The sequence below is a fragment of the Mustelus asterias genome, chromosome 21, assembly GCF_964213995.1.
Source record: "Mustelus asterias chromosome 21, sMusAst1.hap1.1, whole genome shotgun sequence".
Classification (NCBI taxonomy): domain Eukaryota; kingdom Metazoa; phylum Chordata; class Chondrichthyes; order Carcharhiniformes; family Triakidae; genus Mustelus; species Mustelus asterias.
The window spans coordinates 13,456,614-13,476,342 of NC_135821.1; the positions used below are offsets into that span (position 1 = coordinate 13,456,614).

General features: G+C 50.9%; 2 protein-coding genes across 3 annotated transcripts in view; one reads left to right on the plus strand and one right to left on the minus strand.

Moving 5' to 3' along the window:
* Nucleotides 1–397: 397 nt before the first annotated feature.
* Nucleotides 398–4,837, minus strand: LOC144509512 (cytochrome P450 2J2-like). Its single transcript, XM_078238417.1, has 4 exons — nt 4,742–4,837; nt 2,975–3,170; nt 1,382–1,569; nt 398–568 (listed from the first exon to the last, which is right to left on the minus strand). The coding sequence occupies exons 1-4, from the start codon at nt 4,835–4,837 to the stop codon at nt 398–400; spliced, it is 651 nt and encodes a 216-aa protein (XP_078094543.1).
* The window catches only part of LOC144509103 (cytochrome P450 2J2-like), a 40,412-nt gene continuing 25,303 nt past the window's right edge, over nt 4,621–19,729 (plus strand). Inside the window, exon 1 of one of the 2 annotated variants that reach the window (XM_078237460.1) lies at nt 4,621–5,190. In XM_078237460.1, the coding sequence (XP_078093586.1) occupies nt 4,975–5,190 (216 nt within the window). In that variant the 5' untranslated portion in view covers nt 4,621–4,974. Of the gene's footprint in view, nt 5,191–13,432; nt 13,509–19,729 lie in introns of those variants that run through there. The other variant, XM_078237461.1, reaches the window with a different exon arrangement.

Below are 19,729 nucleotides of genomic sequence, written 5' to 3' on the forward strand. Positions count from 1 at the left end.
ATGGGGGGCGGGGGGGGAATTTTACCGTCCCGCCAGCCTCAGGAATCGTAGCGGACGGGGAGGGGGGCGGGGGGGGGCGGACTATGCAAAACTCCGTTGACCTCAGGCGGGATTTTCCGGTTTTGGGACGAGTGCGGCCGGAAAACCTTGCCCTACGGACTCTACGGGTGGAATTTCCCAGCCATTAACATGGCGGGATTCTCCAGTCCCGCCGTGCAGGGAGGGGAGAGTTGGCTGAGTGCCAAGTTCCCCGTCCTCGCTTGCAGCGACAGAGGGGCGTGAACGGGCGGTAGGATCACAGCCTATGACGTCGCCCCTAGCGTAAGAAAGAATTTTGGGTGAACAGGATTCTGTGCCTGTTTCTCGATCGAGGGGGTGACATTAAATGGACTGACTGTCAACAAGGATCCGGAACAATCTCCGCACCCACTGAAAATGCAATGAATGCATCCGGCTTGAAGAATACCCCATTTTCATTCAGGAAATTCTCTGGATTAAATTGTTTGGGGTCCTTCCATTGTGTCTCGTCGGACAACACTGGCAGCATGTTGATTAAGATGTGGGTTCCCTGGAGAAACAACAGAACAAAACATCTTGCATTATTGAGTTGTAAGGTCACACTCATCATTTCTTCCACAGGACAGGGAGGGATATGGAATCCGAGGAGAGGCAACATTTACAATATCGCGAGCGAGGGAGGGAAGTTAGGTGTGCAGCAGTTCCATAAAGTAAAGTTTACGCGTCGCAAGTAAGGCTTCCATTAACACTGCAATGAAGTTACTGTGAAAATCCCCCTAGTCGGCACACTCCGGCGCCTGTTCGGGTACACTGAGGGAGAATTTAGCACGGCCAATGCACCTAACCAGCACGTCTTTCAGACCTTGGGAGGAAACCGGAGCACCCGGAGGAAACCCACGCAGACACGGCAGGGGGGGGGGAATGTGTAGATTCTGCGCAGACAGTGATCCAAGGTGGGAATTGAACCTTGATCCCTGGCACTGTGAGGCAGCAGTGCTAACCACTGGGCCACCGCACCACCCTATATGAGGAGAGACAAAATCAGCTAGGATTGTATTCATTAGAGTTTAGAAGAGTGAGAGGGGATCTCATAGAAATGTATAAAATTTTAACAGGATTAGCCGGGGTAGATTCAGAAAGGATGTTCCCGATGGTGGGGGAGTCCAGAACTTCCTACAGCAGGGCAACCAGGATTGTACGCAGTACTCCACATGTGGCCTTACCAGTGTCTTGTACAGTTGTAACATAACATCCCAGCTCCTACACTCAGTGCTCCGACAGATGAGGGCAAGTGTTGCCACATGCCCTCAGTTGAGAGATCTCGGGAAATAGAAACACACTCTGTCAGGGAAGAAAGGGTCACCTTTTTGATTGTGTAACCCCTCAAGATCGTGTCCTGTGTGGTCGCGTGGCCAACTGCCAGCGGTACAATATTCCCGGACCGTTGGACCTCATGAATAACAGCGTTGACATACGGCATGTTGGGGACGTCTTCCATGGAGGGGGTACGAGACCGGCCAACCAACTCGTCAATCTCCTTCTGACACCTTTCTGTAAAGAGAGGGTTAAAAAAAAAACTGAAGGAATAACAATTGAGGCCTGGCCCACAAGCTGCTTTTCAAAGTATTGATGGGCCGAAAGGCCTCTACTGCGCCGTGTGATTCGATCATAATTAATGAGTTTTGTCAGGATATTGAATAAAAATGGAATTCCCCAGGCACACCCCTTGTTAAGTCCAGATACTCAGGTCCTGCAGGTTAGGTGGATTGGCCATGCTAAATTGCCCCTTAGTGTGCAAAGATGTGTAGGTTAGGTGGATTGACCATGCTAAATTGCCCCTTAGTGTCCAACAATGTGTAGGTTAGGTGGATTGGCCATGCTAAATTGCCCCTTAGTGTCCAACAATGTGTAGGTTAGGTGGATTGGCCATGCTAAATTGCCCCTTAGTGTCCAAAGATGTGCAGATTAAGTGGATTGGCCATGCTAAATTGCGCCTTAGTGTCCAAAGACGTGTAAGTTAGATGGATTGGCCATGCTAAATTGCCCCTGAGCGTCCAAAGATGTGTAGCTTAGATGGATTGGCCATGCTAAATTGCGCCTTAGTGTCCAAAGATGTGTAGGTTAGGTGGATTGGCCATGCTAAATTGCCCCTTAGTGTTGGAAGATGTGTTGTTAGGTGGATTGGCCATGCTAAATTGCCCCTTAGTGTCGGAAGATGTGTTGTTAGGTGGATTGGCCATGCTAAATTGCCCCTTAGTGTCCAAAGATGTGTAGGTTAGGTGCATTGGCCATGTTAAATTGCCCCTTAGCGTCCAAAGATGTGTAGGTTAGGTGCATTGGCCATGCTAAATTGCCCCCTAGTGTCCGAAGATGTGTAGGTTAGATAGATTGGCCATGCTAAATTGCCCCAAGTGTCCTAAGATGTCTAAGTTATGGGGTAAATATGTAGGGTTAAAGAGGGTGGTGGGTGGGCCTGTGTAAGATACTCTTTCGGAGAGCCGGTGAACACCCGATGGGCTGAACGGCCTCCTTCTGCACTGTAGGTATTCTATGATGCTATGGGTGGAATTTTCTCGTCCTGCCCGCCACGGGAATCGGAGCAGGATTTTCCAGTCTTGGGATGAACGCAGCCAGAAATTCCCACCCTATGTATTGTAATCATGCACGCACAGTAAGGGGCCATTCAGCCCATTGTACCTGTTGCGGCTCTTTGAAAAATGGACGCCGGAATTCTCCGACCTCGCCCGCGGCTGGGATTCTCCGGCCCCACTGCGGTGAATGGAGTTTTGGCTGAGCGTCAAATTCTCCCGTTCCCGCTGGCAGCGGGGACCGGAATGGATGTGACCGGTGAATCCCAGCGGCGCGGAACCTCTGAGAATTCAGAAACACGTTCAATGATTGCCCCTCTTACCGTGGGACGTCTGGTGGTACAGGAGGCCAGAGGCCTAGATTTTACCTTGTATTTCTGGATAGACCATCATGTAGAGAATGGCCCAGCGTAGAGTGGTTGCTGTGGTTTCAGTGCCAGCGATGAACAGATCGTTAAAAACACGGCCAGGAAGATCAGCAGGGTCTGTACGGTGAAATGGCGGAGCCACTGGAAAGGTGGCACCTCCAGCAACGATGCCAAGCTCTTCATTCTCTAAGTGTCTCTAAGTTTTGGGGAGATGGTGGCACAGTGGTTAGCACCGCTGCTTCATGGCGCCAGGCACCCGGGTTCGATTCCCAGCTTGGGTCACTGTCTATGCAGAGTCTGCACGTTCTCCCCATGTCTGCGTGGGTTTCCTCCGGGTGCTCCGGTTTCCTCCCACAGTCCGAAAGGCGTGCAGGTTAGGGTGCACTGGCCGTGCTAAATTTCCCGTTGTGTCAGGGGGACTAGTTAGGGTAGATGCATGGGGTTATGGGGATAGGGCCTGGGTGGGGTTGTGGTCGGTGCAGACTCGATGGGCCGGAAGGCCTCCTTCTGCACTGTATGAATCTATGATTCTATTTGCTGGTTAGGTGCATTGGCCGTGCTAAATTCTTTAATAAACTTTTAATTTTGTGGTATTAATCCAGAAACGCAGCCAATGTTCTGGGGACCCGGATTCCAAACCCGCCACGACAGATGATGACATTTGAATTCAATAAAAATCTATTAAGAATCTACTGACGAGCATGAAACCATTGTCAATTGTTGGAAAAACCCGTCTGGTTCACTAATGTCCTTTAGGGAAGGAAATCTGCCCTCCCTACCCGGTCTGGCCTACATGTGACTCCAGAGCCACAGCAATGTGGTTGACTCTTAACTGCCCTCCAAGGGCAACTAGGGATGGGCAATAAATGCTGGCCCAGCCAGCGACGCCCGTGTCCCACGAATGAATGAAAAAAAGTTGAAGTTCATTTATTAGTGTCACAAGTAGGCTAACATTAACACTGCAATGAAGTTACTGTGAAAATCCCCTAGTCGCCACACTCCGGCGCCTGTTCGGGTACACTGAGGGAGAATTTAGCACGGCCAATGCACCTAACCCACACATCTTTGGACTGTGGGAGGAAACCAGAGCACCCGGAGGAAACCCACGCAGATATGGGGAGGACGTGCAAACTCCACTCAGGCGGTGACCCAAGCTGGGAATCTGAACCCGAGTCCCTGGCGCTGTGAGGCAGCAGTGCTGACCACTGCGCCACCGTGCCGCCCACGCTCAAATATATCTGGTCACTCGAGACCCCAGCCTGGTTCCGTTCATGAGCCTGGAGTGACCAATGGAGACCCTGATGTAGAACAAGCGCTCGTGATTTAACCTATCCCGGCTAGAGATTGCCCCTGCTGAACTTCGACCTCTGAACTCTGTGCCTTCAGCTCCCTTGTCACTAAGCTCTGAAACTCCCCACCCCCGCCCCCACATCTCTTTCCTCTCCATTAAGACGCTCTTTAAAACATGCCTGGCACCATGAAGCAGCGGTGCTAACCACTGTGCCACCGTCTCCCCAAAACTTAGAGACACGAAGGAAGGACAGCAGAGAGGCTGCTGGCAGCAAGCTCTGCCAGAGACTGTTGATAAATGACGCAAATCCTTTTCCACTGACAAACAAGTGGCGTGGGTGTGCCGGTGTTGGACTGGGGTGGGTGTATAAGAAGTCTCACAACACCAGGTTAAAGTCCAACAGGTCCAAATAAACCTGTTGGACTTTAACCCGGTGTTGTGAGACTTACTGTACTGACAAACAATGTGAGTCAAACCTCTCGCCCGTACAGCTTCCGGAGAGTGAGCAGCCACTCCTTCCTGTGCACTGATGTAACAAGTCGAACAAGCGAGAAACTGGATTCTGAACTCATTATGTCACAGGAATCGGCCTTGTGAAACAAACATTCCTGAGGCTGCTTTCTGGAGGAGGAGCTGCTTTGTGAAGTTGACGATCGGGTCTTTCATTCCGCAGCCCTGAGCGACGGCATCCACCTCTGAAAGGCTGAGAATGAAGAGCTTGGCATCGTTGCTGGAGGTGCCACCTTTCCAGTGGCTCCGCCATTTCACCGTACAGACCCTGCTGATCTTCCTGGCCGTGTTTTTAACAGTGTCGTTTGCCATGAAGTTGCGACGACCCAGTGGACTACCCCCCGGACCGCCCATGTCCTTGTTCTCTGGGAGCGTCTTCATGCAGAGTGAGGCACCGCACCTCGCTCTGCTCAAGGTAATAGAAGCATAGAAGCAGGAGGAGGCCATTCGGCCCTCCGAGCCATTTCCATCATCCATTTTGATCACGGCTGATCATCAAATTCAGTAGCCTGATCCACCCCCTCATATCCCTTGAATCCCTTTCGCCCCAAGAGCTATATTTTATCTCTTGTTCAGGGCGGCACGGGCGGCACAGTGGTTAGCACTGCTGCCTCACAGCGCCAGGGACCCGGGTTCGATTCCCGGCTCGGCTCACTGACTGTGCGGAGTCTGCACATTCTCCCCGTGTCTGCGTGGGTTCCCTCCAGGTCCTCCGGTTTCCTCCCACAGTCCAAAGATAAGAACATAAGAACTAGGAGCAGGGGTAGGCCATCTAGCCCCTCAAGCCTGCTCCGCCATTCAATAAAATCATGGCTGATCTGATAGTGGGTTCAGTTCCACTTACCCGCCCGCTCCCCATAACCTTTAATTCCCTTAATGGTTAAAAATCTATCTATCTGTGACTAAAACACATTTAACGAGGTAGCCTCTACTGCTTCATTGGGCAGAGAATTCCAAAGATTTACTACCCTCTGGGAGAAGAAGTTCCTCCTCAATTCTGTTCTAAATTGACTCCCCCGTATTTTGAGGCTATGCCCCCTAGTTCTTGTTTCCATTGTAAGTGGAAATAACCTCGCTGCTTCTACCCTGTCTAGCCCCTTCATTATCTTACATGTCTCTATAAGATCTCCCCTCAACCTTCTAAACTCCAATGAGTACAGGCCCAGTCTACTCAATCTCTCCTCACAAGCTAACCCTCTCATCTCCGGAATCAACCTGGTGAACCTTCTCTGCACCCCCTCCAAAGCTAATATATCCTTTCTTAAATAAGGGGACCACGTTACGTTGATTGGCCATGCTAAATTGACCTGAGTGTCAGGGGGATTAGCAGGGTAAATATGTGGGGTTATGGGAATAGGGTCTGGGTGGGATTGTGGGCAGTGCAGACTCGATGGGCCGAGTGGTCTCTTTCTGCACTGCAGGGATTCTATCATTCTATGGCTATTATGAGCTGAACAACCTCAATTGGAGCCTTGATAGCTTCATAATTCTGACATAAGGGATGTGGCCACTTGTTCTGTTTGATTTATTATTATCGCATGTATTGGGATACAGTGAAAAGTATGGTTTCTTGCGCGCTATACAGACAGAGCAAACCGCTCATAGAGAAGGAAAGGAGGGAGTGAAGAATGTAGTGTTACAGTCATAGCTAGGGCGTAGAGAAATCATAGAAATCATAGAAACCCTACAGTACAGAAGGAGGCCATTCGGCCCATCGAGTCCGCACCGACCACAATCCCACCCAGGCCCCAGCCCCATATCCCCCCATATTTACCCACCAATCCCTCTAACCTACACATCTCAGGACACTAGGGGCAATTTAGAATGGCCAACCAACCCAACCCGCACATCTCTGGACTGTGGGAGGAAACCGGAGCACCCGGAGGAAACCCACGCAGACACGAGGAGAATGTGCAAACTCCACACAGACAGTGACCCAAGCCGGGAATCGAACCCAGGTCCCTGGAGCTGCGAACCAGCAGTGCTAACCACTGTGCTACCGTGCCGCCCTAGGATTCTAGGATTTTTTAAAAATTGAATTCAATTCCACCATCTACTGTGGCCAGATTCGAGCCCGGGTCTCCAGAACATTAGCTGAGTTTCTAGATTAATACCATGAGGCTATCGCCTCCCCATAGATAAGGAAGCGTTACAGAGAGAGTTGTGGGTTATATCAGGAGGTGTTTAGTGAGTGTAAATGAGGAATATCAACAAGCCAGAATCAAAACCAGTCCAAAGATGTGCGGGTTAGGTTCATTGGCCATGCTAAATTGACCGTAGTGTCAGGGGATTAGCAGGGTAAATATGTGGGGCCACAGGAACAGGGCCTGGGCGGGACCGTGGTCAGTGCAGACTCAATGGGCCGAATGGCCTCCCCCTGCGCCGTAGAGACTCTATGACTCTATGAGAACAAAATAGAAGGAGGCCATTCAGACCTTTGAATCCATGCCATAATGCAATCCAGTCAATTCCATTCTCCCACCCTATTCCCTGCAAATTTCTTTCCCTCAAGTGCCCATCCAAAATCCTCCTGAAATCATTGATCCTCTCCATTTCAACTACCTTTATAGGCAGCAGCTTCCAAGTCACTACTACTTGTTACGTAAAAAAGTTCTCTCTCACATTACCCATGCTTCACTTGGCCAAAAACATAAATCTGTGTCTCCTGGTCTGTTGGAGGGGTTCAGAAAGTCCTGGGATTTTAAAAACTAATAAGATTACTGAACGGGGGAAATTAACTTAGAATAAGGACCATAATGGGCCTTATATTTATTTTAGACAAAGGTACTACTTGCATAGACACTCACATAACTACTACTATGGAAATTAAATGCAAGTATTTTTGAATGTATTGTGCACCTGGCCAAAATGCAAACGGTCCTGGAGCATAATGGGGAGAGCAAACTAGACAGGCCACATTCTTTGGGAACAATAAGCACAGGATACAGTTACATTATCAGAAAAATCATGGAGAGTTTAAATTCTCAATCTAGAAAATGAATAGAAGTATTCACAAAGTATATAAAGTTTTCAATTCCACTGATTAAAATATTCAATTCTTACTGATAAGGCAGAACAAGATGGTGGGAACGTCACCTTTTCAACTCTGTGGCTTACGGTGAGAAAGCAATCTTTGAACCTTATGGATTTATGCAAGTGAGGTTGCTTAGTAACAGTGGGTAGGAACTTCTGGGTCAATGAATTCCTAATTCTGCCAGAAGGTAGGATGCAATTAGCTAAGGTAAATAATGTGTACTAATGTGATTGGAGCATCAAGTTATGATGACCGAGTCGGTGGGAGAAGTGAACTTTCGAAAATGTATAACCGTTTTGCCATTGCATTGTAAACTTCATAAAGGAGTGGGCGCGTCTGGCTGCCTTTCTCCCAGCACGTGTTGGTCAATATGTCTTTAACCAGCATACTGTCGTTCGTGAGTCTGTGTGTTTAGCTGGGTTCAGCTCAATACCTGGCACCGGAGAGAAAGCCCCTGCTTCAACTGGCATAGTCAGCAGGATCAATCATAGGAGTCCGGCGGCAAGACTTGTCTCCTAGAAGTGGGTGAATATGTTTTGATTACCACCCAGTAGTTAGAGAGGTTGCGTGTCAGGCTGCCGGAAGCTGAGCGATTCAGACTGGGGCAGGGGGTGTGAATACAGTATGACTGAGTAAAGAAATCGCGCTTTAATCCAGGGGGACAAGGACGGACTCTTGGATTGGCCTGGGGAGCGGAGCAAAAAAAGCCACACGATAGAGCATGGAAAAATACTAAATAAAATGGTAAAGGTTATGATTCAGACACACTGATAGTGAGCAGAAGGCATGGTGGAAAGGGCAGTCGAAAAATAAGCCGGAAATGTCATATTAGCAGCTATGATGAGAAACTGTCTCCAGAGGCAGGCATATAGCAAGAAAATAGCAGCTGCAAGAGCAGCGCAGGAAGTAAAGATAAATTAAGTAAATTAAATCCCAAAGAAAGATCAACTTAATGCGAGGTAGGTCCATTCAAAAGTCTGACGGCAGCAGGGAAGAAGCTGTTCTTGAGTCAGTTGGTACGTGACCTCAGACATTTGGATCTTTTTCCCGACGGAAGATGGTGGAAGAGAGAATGTCCGGGGTGCGTGGGGTCCTTGATTATGCTGGCTGCTTTGCCGAGGCAGCGGGAAGTGTAGACAGAGTCAATGGATGGGAGGCTGGTTTGCGTGATGGACTGGGCTACATTCACAACCCTTCGTAGTTTCTTGTGGTCTTGGGCAGAGCAGGAGCCATACCAAGCTGTGATACATCCGGAAAGGATGCTTTATAAGGTGCATCTGTAAAAATCGGTGAGAGTTGTAGCAGCCATGCTGAATTGTCTTAGCCTCCCGAGAAAGTAAAGGCGTTGGTAGGTTTTGTTAACTATAGCGTCGGTGTGGGGGGGACCAGGACGGGTTGTTGATGATCTGGACACCAAGAAGCAATAAACTGATTTGATTTGATTTGGTTTATTATTGTCACTACCCCCCGGACCGCCCATGTCCTTGTTCTCTGCAAACGTCTTCATGCAGAGTGAGGCACCGCACCTCGCTCTGCTCAAGGTAATAGAAGCTAGAAGCAGGAGGAGGCCATTCGGCCCTCCGAGCCATTTCCATCATCCATTTTGATCACGGCTGATCATCAAATTCAGTAGCCTGATCCACCCCCTCATATCCCTTGAATCCCTTTCGCCCCAAGAGCTATATTTTATCTCTTGTTCAGGGCGGCACGGCGGCACAGTGGTTAGCACTGCTGCCTCACAGCGCCAGGGACCCGGGTTCGATTCCCGGCTCGGCTCACTGACTGTGCGGAGTCTGCACATTCTCCCCGTGTCTGCGTGGGTTCCCTCCAGGTCCTCCGGTTTCCTCCCACAGTCCAAAGATAAGAACATAAGAACTAGGAGCAGGGGTAGGCCATCTAGCCCCTCAAGCCTGCTCCGCCATTCAATAAAATCATGGCTGATCTGATAGTGGGTTCAGTTCCACTTATCCGCCCGCTCCCCATAACCTTTAATTCCCTTAATGGTTAAAAATCTATCTATCTGTGACTAAAACACATTTAACGAGGTAGCCTCTACTGCTTCATTGGGCAGAGAATTCCAAAGATTTACTACCCTCTGGGAGAAGAAGTTCCTCCTCAATTCTGTTCTAAATTGACTCCCCCGTATTTTGAGGCTATGCCCCCTAGTTCTTGTTTCCATTGTAAGTGGAAATAACCTCGCTGCTTCTACCCTGTCTAGCCCCTTCATTATCTTACATGTCTCTATAAGATCTCCCCTCAACCTTCTAAACTCCAATGAGTACAGGCCCAGTCTACTCAATCTCTCCTCACAAGCTAACCCTCTCATCTCCGGAATCAACCTGGTGAACCTTCTCTGCACCCCCTCCAAAGCTAATATATCCTTTCTTAAATAAGGGGACCACGTTACGTTGATTGGCCATGCTAAATTGACCTGAGTGTCAGGGGGATTAGCAGGGTAAATATGTGGGGTTATGGGAATAGGGTCTGGGTGGGATTGTGGGCAGTGCAGACTCGATGGGCCGAGTGGTCTCTTTCTGCACTGCAGGGATTCTATCATTCTATGGCTATTATGAGCTGAACAACCTCAATTGGAGCCTTGATAGCTTCATAATTCTGACATAAGGGATGTGGCCACTTGTTCTGTTTGATTTATTATTATCGCATGTATTGGGATACAGTGAAAAGTATGGTTTCTTGCGCGCTATACAGACAGAGCAAACCGCTCATAGAGAAGGAAAGGAGGGAGTGAAGAATGTAGTGTTACAGTCATAGCTAGGGCGTAGAGAAATCATAGAAATCATAGAAACCCTACAGTACAGAAGGAGGCCATTCGGCCCATCGAGTCCGCACCGACCACAATCCCACCCAGGCCCCAGCCCCATATCCCCCCATATTTACCCACCAATCCCTCTAACCTACACATCTCAGGACACTAGGGGCAATTTAGAATGGCCAACCAACCCAACCCGCACATCTCTGGACTGTGGGAGGAAACCGGAGCACCCGGAGGAAACCCACGCAGACACGAGGAGAATGTGCAAACTCCACACAGACAGTGACCCAAGCCGGGAATCGAACCCAGGTCCCTGGAGCTGCGAACCAGCAGTGCTAACCACTGTGCTACCGTGCCGCCCTAGGATTCTAGGATTTTTTAAAAATTGAATTCAATTCCACCATCTACTGTGGCCAGATTCGAGCCCGGGTCTCCAGAACATTAGCTGAGTTTCTAGATTAATACCATGAGGCTATCGCCTCCCCATAGATAAGGAAGCGTTACAGAGAGAGTTGTGGGTTATATCAGGAGGTGTTTAGTGAGTGTAAATGAGGAATATCAACAAGCCAGAATCAAAACCAGTCCAAAGATGTGCGGGTTAGGTTCATTGGCCATGCTAAATTGACCGTAGTGTCAGGGGATTAGCAGGGTAAATATGTGGGGCCACAGGAACAGGGCCTGGGCGGGACCGTGGTCAGTGCAGACTCAATGGGCCGAATGGCCTCCCCCTGCGCCGTAGAGACTCTATGACTCTATGAGAACAAAATAGAAGGAGGCCATTCAGACCTTTGAATCCATGCCATAATGCAATCCAGTCAATTCCATTCTCCCACCCTATTCCCTGCAAATTTCTTTCCCTCAAGTGCCCATCCAAAATCCTCCTGAAATCATTGATCCTCTCCATTTCAACTACCTTTATAGGCAGCAGCTTCCAAGTCACTACTACTTGTTACGTAAAAAAGTTCTCTCTCACATTACCCATGCTTCACTTGGCCAAAAACATAAATCTGTGTCTCCTGGTCTGTTGGAGGGGTTCAGAAAGTCCTGGGATTTTAAAAACTAATAAGATTACTGAACGGGGGAAATTAACTTAGAATAAGGACCATAATGGGCCTTATATTTATTTTAGACAAAGGTACTACTTGCATAGACACTCACATAACTACTACTATGGAAATTAAATGCAAGTATTTTTGAATGTATTGTGCACCTGGCCAAAATGCAAACGGTCCTGGAGCATAATGGGGAGAGCAAACTAGACAGGCCACATTCTTTGGGAACAATAAGCACAGGATACAGTTACATTATCAGAAAAATCATGGAGAGTTTAAATTCTCAATCTAGAAAATGAATAGAAGTATTCACAAAGTATATAAAGTTTTCAATTCCACTGATTAAAATATTCAATTCTTACTGATAAGGCAGAACAAGATGGTGGGAACGTCACCTTTTCAACTCTGTGGCTTACGGTGAGAAAGCAATCTTTGAACCTTATGGATTTATGCAAGTGAGGTTGCTTAGTAACAGTGGGTAGGAACTTCTGGGTCAATGAATTCCTAATTCTGCCAGAAGGTAGGATGCAATTAGCTAAGGTAAATAATGTGTACTAATGTGATTGGAGCATCAAGTTATGATGACCGAGTCGGTGGGAGAAGTGAACTTTCGAAAATGTATAACCGTTTTGCCATTGCATTGTAAACTTCATAAAGGAGTGGGCGCGTCTGGCTGCCTTTCTCCCAGCACGTGTTGGTCAATATGTCTTTAACCAGCATACTGTCGTTCGTGAGTCTGTGTGTTTAGCTGGGTTCAGCTCAATACCTGGCACCGGAGAGAAAGCCCCTGCTTCAACTGGCATTGTCAGCAGAATCAATCATAGGAGTCCGGCGGCAAGACTTGTCTCCTAGAAGTGGGTGAATATGTTTTGATTACCACCCAGTAGTTAGAGAGGTTGCGTGTCAGGCTGCCGGAAGCTGAGCGATTCAGACTGGGGCAGGGGGTGTGAATACAGTATGACTGAGTAAAGAAATCGCGCTTTAATCCAGGGGGACAAGGACGGACTCTTGGATTGGCCTGGGGAGCGGAGCAAAAAAAGCCACACGATAGAGCATGGAAAAATACTAAATAAAATGGTAAAGGTTATGATTCAGACACCCTGATAGTGAGCAGAAGGCATGGTGGAAAGGGCAGTCGAAAAATAAGCCGGAAATGTCATATTAGCAGCTATGATGAGAAACTGTCTCCAGAGGCAGGCATATAGCAAGAAAATAGCAGCTGCAAGAGCAGCGCAGGAAGTAAAGATAAATTAAGTAAATTAAATCCCAAAGAAAGATCAACTTAATGCGAGGTAGGTCCATTCAAAAGTCTGACGGCAGCAGGGAAGAAGCTGTTCTTGAGTCAGTTGGTACGTGACCTCAGACATTTGGATCTTTTTCCCGACGGAAGATGGTGGAAGAGAGAATGTCCGGGGTGTGTGGGGTCCTTGATTATGCTGGCTGCTTTGCCGAGGCAGCGGGAAGTGTAGACAGAGTCAATGGATGGGAAGCTGGTTTGCGTGATGGACTGGGCTACATTCACAACCCTTCGTAGTTTCTTGTGGTCTTGGGCAGAGCAGGAGCCATACCAAGCTGTGATACATCCGGAAAGGATGCTTTATAAGGTGCATCTGTAAAAATCGGTGAGAGTTGTAGCAGCCATGCTGAATTGTCTTAGCCTCCCGAGAAAGTAAAGGCGTTGGTAGGTTTTGTTAACTATAGCGTCGGTGTGGGGGGGACCAGGACGGGTTGTTGATGATCTGGACACCAAGAAGCAATAAACTGATTTGATTTGATTTGGTTTATTATTGTCACTACCCCCCGGACCGCCCATGTCCTTGTTCTCTGCAAACGTCTTCATGCAGAGTGAGGCACCGCACCTCGCTCTGCTCAAGGTAATAGAAGCTAGAAGCAGGAGGAGGCCATTCGGCCCTCCGAGCCATTTCCATCATCCATTTTGATCACGGCTGATCATCAAATTCAGTAGCCTGATCCACCCCCTCATGGGATGCAGTGAAAAGTACTGTTTCTTGCGCGCTATACAGACAAAGCATACCGTTCATAGAGAAGGAAAGGAGGGGGTGTGGAATGCAGTGTTACAGTCATAGCCAGGGTGTGGTTTTAAGAGTATAGAACGAGAGTAAAAGGGAGAATTAGAGGGTGTGTTGGGGACAGCTCGCAAGCAGTCACCTCGCCACGGCGCCATCTTGGAACTGAGATGTTTCCCCATAAATTGAGGAAGGAATTCAAGAATAACCTCTTTACTCAGAGGGTGGTGGGAATATGGAATTTATAACCACATTGAGACAAATTCAGGGGACATTAGATAAGCACATGAGAGAGAACGGTTTGGAAATAAGAGGGCTAAATGAAGTAGACCGGGAGGGAAATCATACGGAGCCAAGAGCACTGAGTCCATATAACCTGTGTGTGTATTATGCAATTCTATGTCATTTTCAAAGCTCCTAAAGCAATCAGCTTCAGGCTGTAAGACATAGGAGCAGAGGTAGGCCATTCAGCCCATCGAGACTCTCTTTTCTATTCATTCATGGGATGTGGGCGTCGCTGGCCGCCTGGACCAGCATTTATTGCCCATCCCTTGAAGGCATTTTTAAGAGTCAACCACATTGCTGTGGCTCTGGAGTCACATGTAGGCCAGACCGGGTAAGGACGGCAGATTTCCTTCCCGAAAGGGACATTAGTGAACCAGATGGGTTTTTCCAACAATCGACAATGGTTTCATGGTCATCAGTAGATTCTTAATAGATTTTTATTGAATTCAAATTTCACCATCTGCCGTGGCGGGATTTGAACCCGCATTCCCAGAGAATTACCCTGGGGCTCTGGAATACGAGTCTAAGGACAATACTACCTCCCCATTCAATGAGATCATGATTGATCTGATGTGATAATCCTCCACTTTCCTGCCTTATCCCTGTAACCCTCGATTCCCTTACCGATGAAAAATCTGTCTCTCTCAGCCTTGAACCATATTCAATGGGCCCGATTTTACCATCAAGTTGCGCCCGTTTTCGAGCATGAAAACTTGGTAAAGTCGGGCGTGAGGTGATTAGCGCGATCCGCGCCCGCCTCCGCGCCGGTTCCCCCTTTACCAAGGCTCGAAAATGGACACGATCGGGACCGCGCCCGAAATGGGCGCGACGGCCATTTAAATGTATTTTCACGCATTTAAATTGAATTAATAGGTCGCATGTCCAACTTCACCGGCACTTCCCCCTTTACCACCCCGTTCGCCCATCCGGAATCGGCACGAAGCAGATATGCTCCATGAAAGTCTGATTTGGGCCCTCCATCAGTGAGGGTTAATGAGGAGGTAAGTGTGTAGCGTCCAATGGCTCTCTGCTGCTTACGGGTGTCCTTTCATTGCAGCCATTTTCTGGTCGGTGGGGGGCTCTGCAAGTGTGTGTGGGGGGATGGGGGGCAGTTGCTCAGCAGGGTCTCCAATGTCCGACTTGCAGCACGGACCCTGGTTTCAGCACTGGCCTCACATCCTGTGGTGCTGCTGGGTCCTAGTGCACTCAGCACTCTGCCAGCTGAAGGATGGGCACAAAGCCTTTGCAAATTGCACTGCTGCAGCCTTCCAACTTTGCAGAGAGCTGTGATTGTGGGGCGCATGTGGCTGGGGGAATTGGGGAGGCTGTGATTGTGGGGAGCATGTGGCTGGGGGAATTGCGGGGGCTGTGATTGTGGGGCGCATGTGGCTGGGGGAATTGGGGAGGCTGTGATTGTGGGGAGCATGTGGCTGGGAGAATTGGTGGGGCGGTGATTGTGGGGAGCATGTGGCTGGGGGAATTGCGGGGGCTGTGATTGTGGGGAGCATGTGGCTGGGGGATCTGGGGGTCTGTGATTGTGGGGAGCATGTGGCTGGGGGAATTGGGGGGGCTGTGACTGTGTGGAGCATGTGGCTGGGGGAATTGGGGGGCTGTGGTTGTGGGGAGCATGTGGCTGGGGGTATTGGGGGGTACGGACCGTGACTGTTGATGGGCTAGGGGCAAGCAGCATTCCTTAACCTCTACAAGTGTTCATCTCCGTCTCCTCCCCCTCACCCCCCCCCCCCCCCCCACTCCCCCGCAACCCTCCACCTCTTCAGAGCGACGAGATGGTTTTTGCGATGCAGCCAATCGATCTTGCTGTTCTTTTGGTTGCTGCTGGAGCTGAGGAGGAGGAGCTGGAGGAAGAATTGTGGGCACAGGAGGCCGGGGCCTTATCACTTGCAGGAGTAGAGGGAGACGACCCCCACCAGAGGCAGGAGGTGGCCACCATTCACCCGGGGGCGGGGGGCAGGAGAAGGAGGGAGCGGAGACCCCGGCAATTCCGTGCACCAGTGTCATTTGAACAGATGTCGGACACCATGTGCCACCGATATCTCCGCTTCCGAAAGGAGACAGTGCAACACCTGTGCCACCTGTTGCAGGACCTGGCACCTAGAGGGAGGGGTGGGAGTGGGCGGGGTGGCACCCACTCTCGGTGAATCTCAAATCGACAGCCGCTCTGAACTTTGATGCGTCTGACTCCTTCCAGATCCCTAGCGGAGATGTCGGTGGCATCTCCCAACCAGCCACGCACTCCTGAGTCAAGCAGGTCACAGAAGCCCTGTATGCCCGGGCTGGGCAGTACATCAAATTTAACCTGGACCCGGCCCATCAGGATGCCCGGGCTGCAGGGTTCGCTGTCATTGCGGGGATGCCTAACGTTCAGGGGACCATCGACTGCACACACATCGCCCTCAAGGCCCCCCTACAGAATCCGCGGAGATTCATCAACAGAAAGGGGTTCCACTCCCTGAATGTTCAGCTCGTGTGTGACCCTGATATGAACATTATGCATGTCTGCACAAGACACCCAGGCAGCGCGCCCGACAGCTTCATTGTCAGGAGCTCGGACATCCCGGAGGCGTTTGAGGAGGAGCCCAGGCTGCGGGGGTGGCTCGTGGGTGATATGGGTTACCCGCTTCGGACATGGCTGATGACGCCTGTGCGGAGGCCTGTGTCTGAGGCGGAGACCCGCTATAATGAGGCCCATGTAGCCACCCGCCCGATAGTGGAGAGGTGCATTGGGCTCCTCAAGATGCCATTCTGGTGCCTGGACCGCTCTGGTAGGGCTCTATAATACAGCCCTGTGATCTCCTCCCGCATTGTGGTCGTGTGCTGTGCCTTGCACAGTCTGGCTCTGCAGAGAGGTGACCTATTGGAGGAGAAGGAAGACGTGGAGGCTGACAAACCGGCCGTCGCTGGGGAGGATGACCAGCAGGAGGAGGAGGAAGAGGAAGAGCATGCTGAGGAGCACCAAATGAGGCATGGGAGGGCGGCTAGGGAGGCCCTGATAACCAGGCGGTTCACTCGCTAAGGGCTTGTATCTGTGGGTTCCATCTCCCCCGCCCCAAAGTCCTTCTGTCTCCTGCAACATTGTCACACCAGTGTGGTGGGCCTGGGTACTCTGTGTTGGCGAGTCTTTTGGCAGGCAGGAGGGTGATGGCGACTCGCTAAGCTCCATTATGATGATGCCCCTGGTGTAAACTAGTCTGACTCCTACCTGAGCTCCGCATGCACGCTGGCACCTGGGCCCACGTCTGTGGAGTGGGTAAGGGATCTGAAACCCCCATACAGGGCCCTGGGGTGGGTGGGGTGGCGGAGGGGAGGGAATCGCTCGTGGGGTCTGGGGAACCAATGGCTTCCTTTTCTCAGTGACACAGCATTGAGGGGCCGCCCCAACTGACATCAACATGAAGCATCGCTCCGGCGATCATCAATCGAAGAGGATTCCTATTCGAGACAAATCTGAGACAAATTAGTCATAGGTGGGTCGAGAAAAAACATTTAATAATTGCAATAAAAGCGTTTAAACAATAAGTTCTAACATAAAAACTTGTGAACAGAGAACGTTAAGGTGTTTACATTTCTTTCCAACTAGTGCAGCCCTTCACCCGTTCCATCTCAGTGCAACGACAACTTCCTAACCTTACGTGGCCTACCACTACGTCTCAGTGACTTCCCAGAATGTACATCGGCAGTGGAGGGGGCCTGCTGCCTACCTTACCCTGTGGCTTGTGATGTACTTGGCAGGCGTCCTCTGGAGGCCCTGGACCTTGAGGGCCCTGGCCGGCTCCCAGGTATCTGGGATGTTTCCATGACACCTTCTTCATCCCGCTGCCCTTGACTTGCTCCGGTGCCGGGAAGGGAGGAGTCAGAAGGTGTAGCCACAGCCACCTGGTTGGAAGGCCCCAGCATGCGCTTGAGCCCTTCCTCCTTCCTTGTGGTTCCTGTGGGGCCCCTGGGTCACTCCATGGGACGGCGGTGCTTCTGCAGTGAGCTCCAGAAGCTCCGGCGTCACCTGGCGCTGCCAGTTCTGGAGGACCACCTGTGTCCTACCCATGGTGGTCGAGCCCTCTGCGATGGGCACTTGAGTCGGGGGTCACCTCTCAATGGCCGCAGCAAGTGCCCTCTGAGACTGGGCCACGCTCTGCAGCCCCTCAGCCGTGACCCTCTGCGACTGGGCCATGTTCTCAAGGGTTGCTGCCGTAGCCCGCTGTGTCTCAGTGCTGTCCCGCTGGGTCTCCTGCAAGCTCTCAAGCCTCTCAGCCATGGGCCACAGAATCTCGAAAAGCCTGTTCAGTCCCTCAGCTGTGGCCCGCTGTGACTCGGCCAGAGCTTGGAGCCTGCCACTCATGGTGAGGATCCCCTGCCCCAGGCTTTCCACTGCAGACGCCACCCTTGCAGTGTTGGCCTGGGAAGCACGCAAGACAGGCTGGTCCACCTGAAAGCTTTGGGACTCCTCCCAGCAGCCTCGCAGTGGGTCCAGTGTGGCCGTCAGCCCCTCCTGCATTCCCTGGCTCTGTTGCTGCATCTCCAGCAGCTGAGGGAGAAGTGATCTCAGAGGACCAGCATGTAGCCTGGGGCCAGCTGAGTCCTCGCTTCCGGCAGGCCCCCGCTTGCCAGAGGCCTCGGACATTCCCTCCTCCACCCAATGTACATTATCAGATGTGTCGCTCACCAGAGAGTGACCCAGAAGCCTCACCACTAACTGGACCCACCGATGTGTCAGTATCTGGGATGGTGAGCTGTGAGGTGGAAGCTGACGCCAAAACTATGGCACCCTCGGAGGTCCCTTCACCCATATCCTCCAAGGACTCATCCGAGCTGTCTTGAACAGGATGAGCGGGAGCTGCAGCAGGGGCCTGGAGTCCAGAAGGCCTCGGGGCGTCCAGATCTGTCCCTGCAACATAGGACACAAGGTTAAGTGCAGGGAGGGAGAGGAATCCGGGATGCCAAACACGTGATTCACATTTCTCCATTGAACATAGGACAAAGCACCAACAAAATTACATCACAGGAACAGGCCCTTCGGCCCTCCAAGCCTGTAGTGACCAGGCTGCCCATCTGATTTGTAACCCGCTACCCTTCCAGGGACCATAAGCCTCTATTCCCATCCCATTCTCATAGCTGTAGAGATGCCCCTTAAAAGCCACTATCGTATCTGCATCCACGAACTACCGCAGGCAGCGAGTTCCAGGCACCCACTACCCGCTCTGTGTAAATAAACATGCCTCGTACATCTCCTTTAAACCTTGTCCCTCGCACCCAAAACTCATGCCCCCGATAGGTTGTCTCAAAGTGAGTGGAGGATTGACAGGTGCTCACGTCTTGACGGCTGCCCGACCAACGCTGTCACTGACAGCCCGCATCTCCTCTTCCCTTAAGAGCTCCAGCGCCCCGCTCCTCAAAGTGGGTGAGGACCCGGAAGTCTGGCTCACCACCCGCTGGCTTCACCCTCTCAAGGGTGTTGTCGTCGGTCTTCTCCTGCGGAGACAGAAGGAGCCATGAAAGAAATGTTGGCTCCTTCTGAGTATCAGGTGGTGGCCCTTAGAGGGCAAGTGCAGTGGGGCTCTTGGGGGGGAAAGGAAGGAGGTGCTTGGGGGTCAGGAGCTAGAAGCATGTAGGGTGACGGAGATGGGACGATTTGAGGGAGATTTGAGGGAAGATGCAAGATGGGGTTCAGCACTCACCCTTGGTCCGGCACTGCTTCCCGGTCCGGAGGGGGCAGAGGGGGGGGGGGGGTGGGGGCAGTGCCCTGGCACTGACCGAGGCGGTGACTGCCT

Coding starts and splice junctions, on each gene's coding strand:
- LOC144509512 (XM_078238417.1), bottom strand. CDS start 4,837: ATGAGTTCAGAATCCAGTTTCTCGCTTGTTCGACTTGTTACATCAGTG. Junction 1,570..2,974: donor GGTCTATCCAGAAATACAAG/GTAAAATCTAGG, acceptor CTCTCTTTACAG/AAAGGTGTCAGAAGGAGATT. Junction 569..1,381: donor GGGGTTACACAATCAAAAAG/GTGACCCTTTCT, acceptor TTGTTTCTCCAG/GGAACCCACATCTTAATCAA.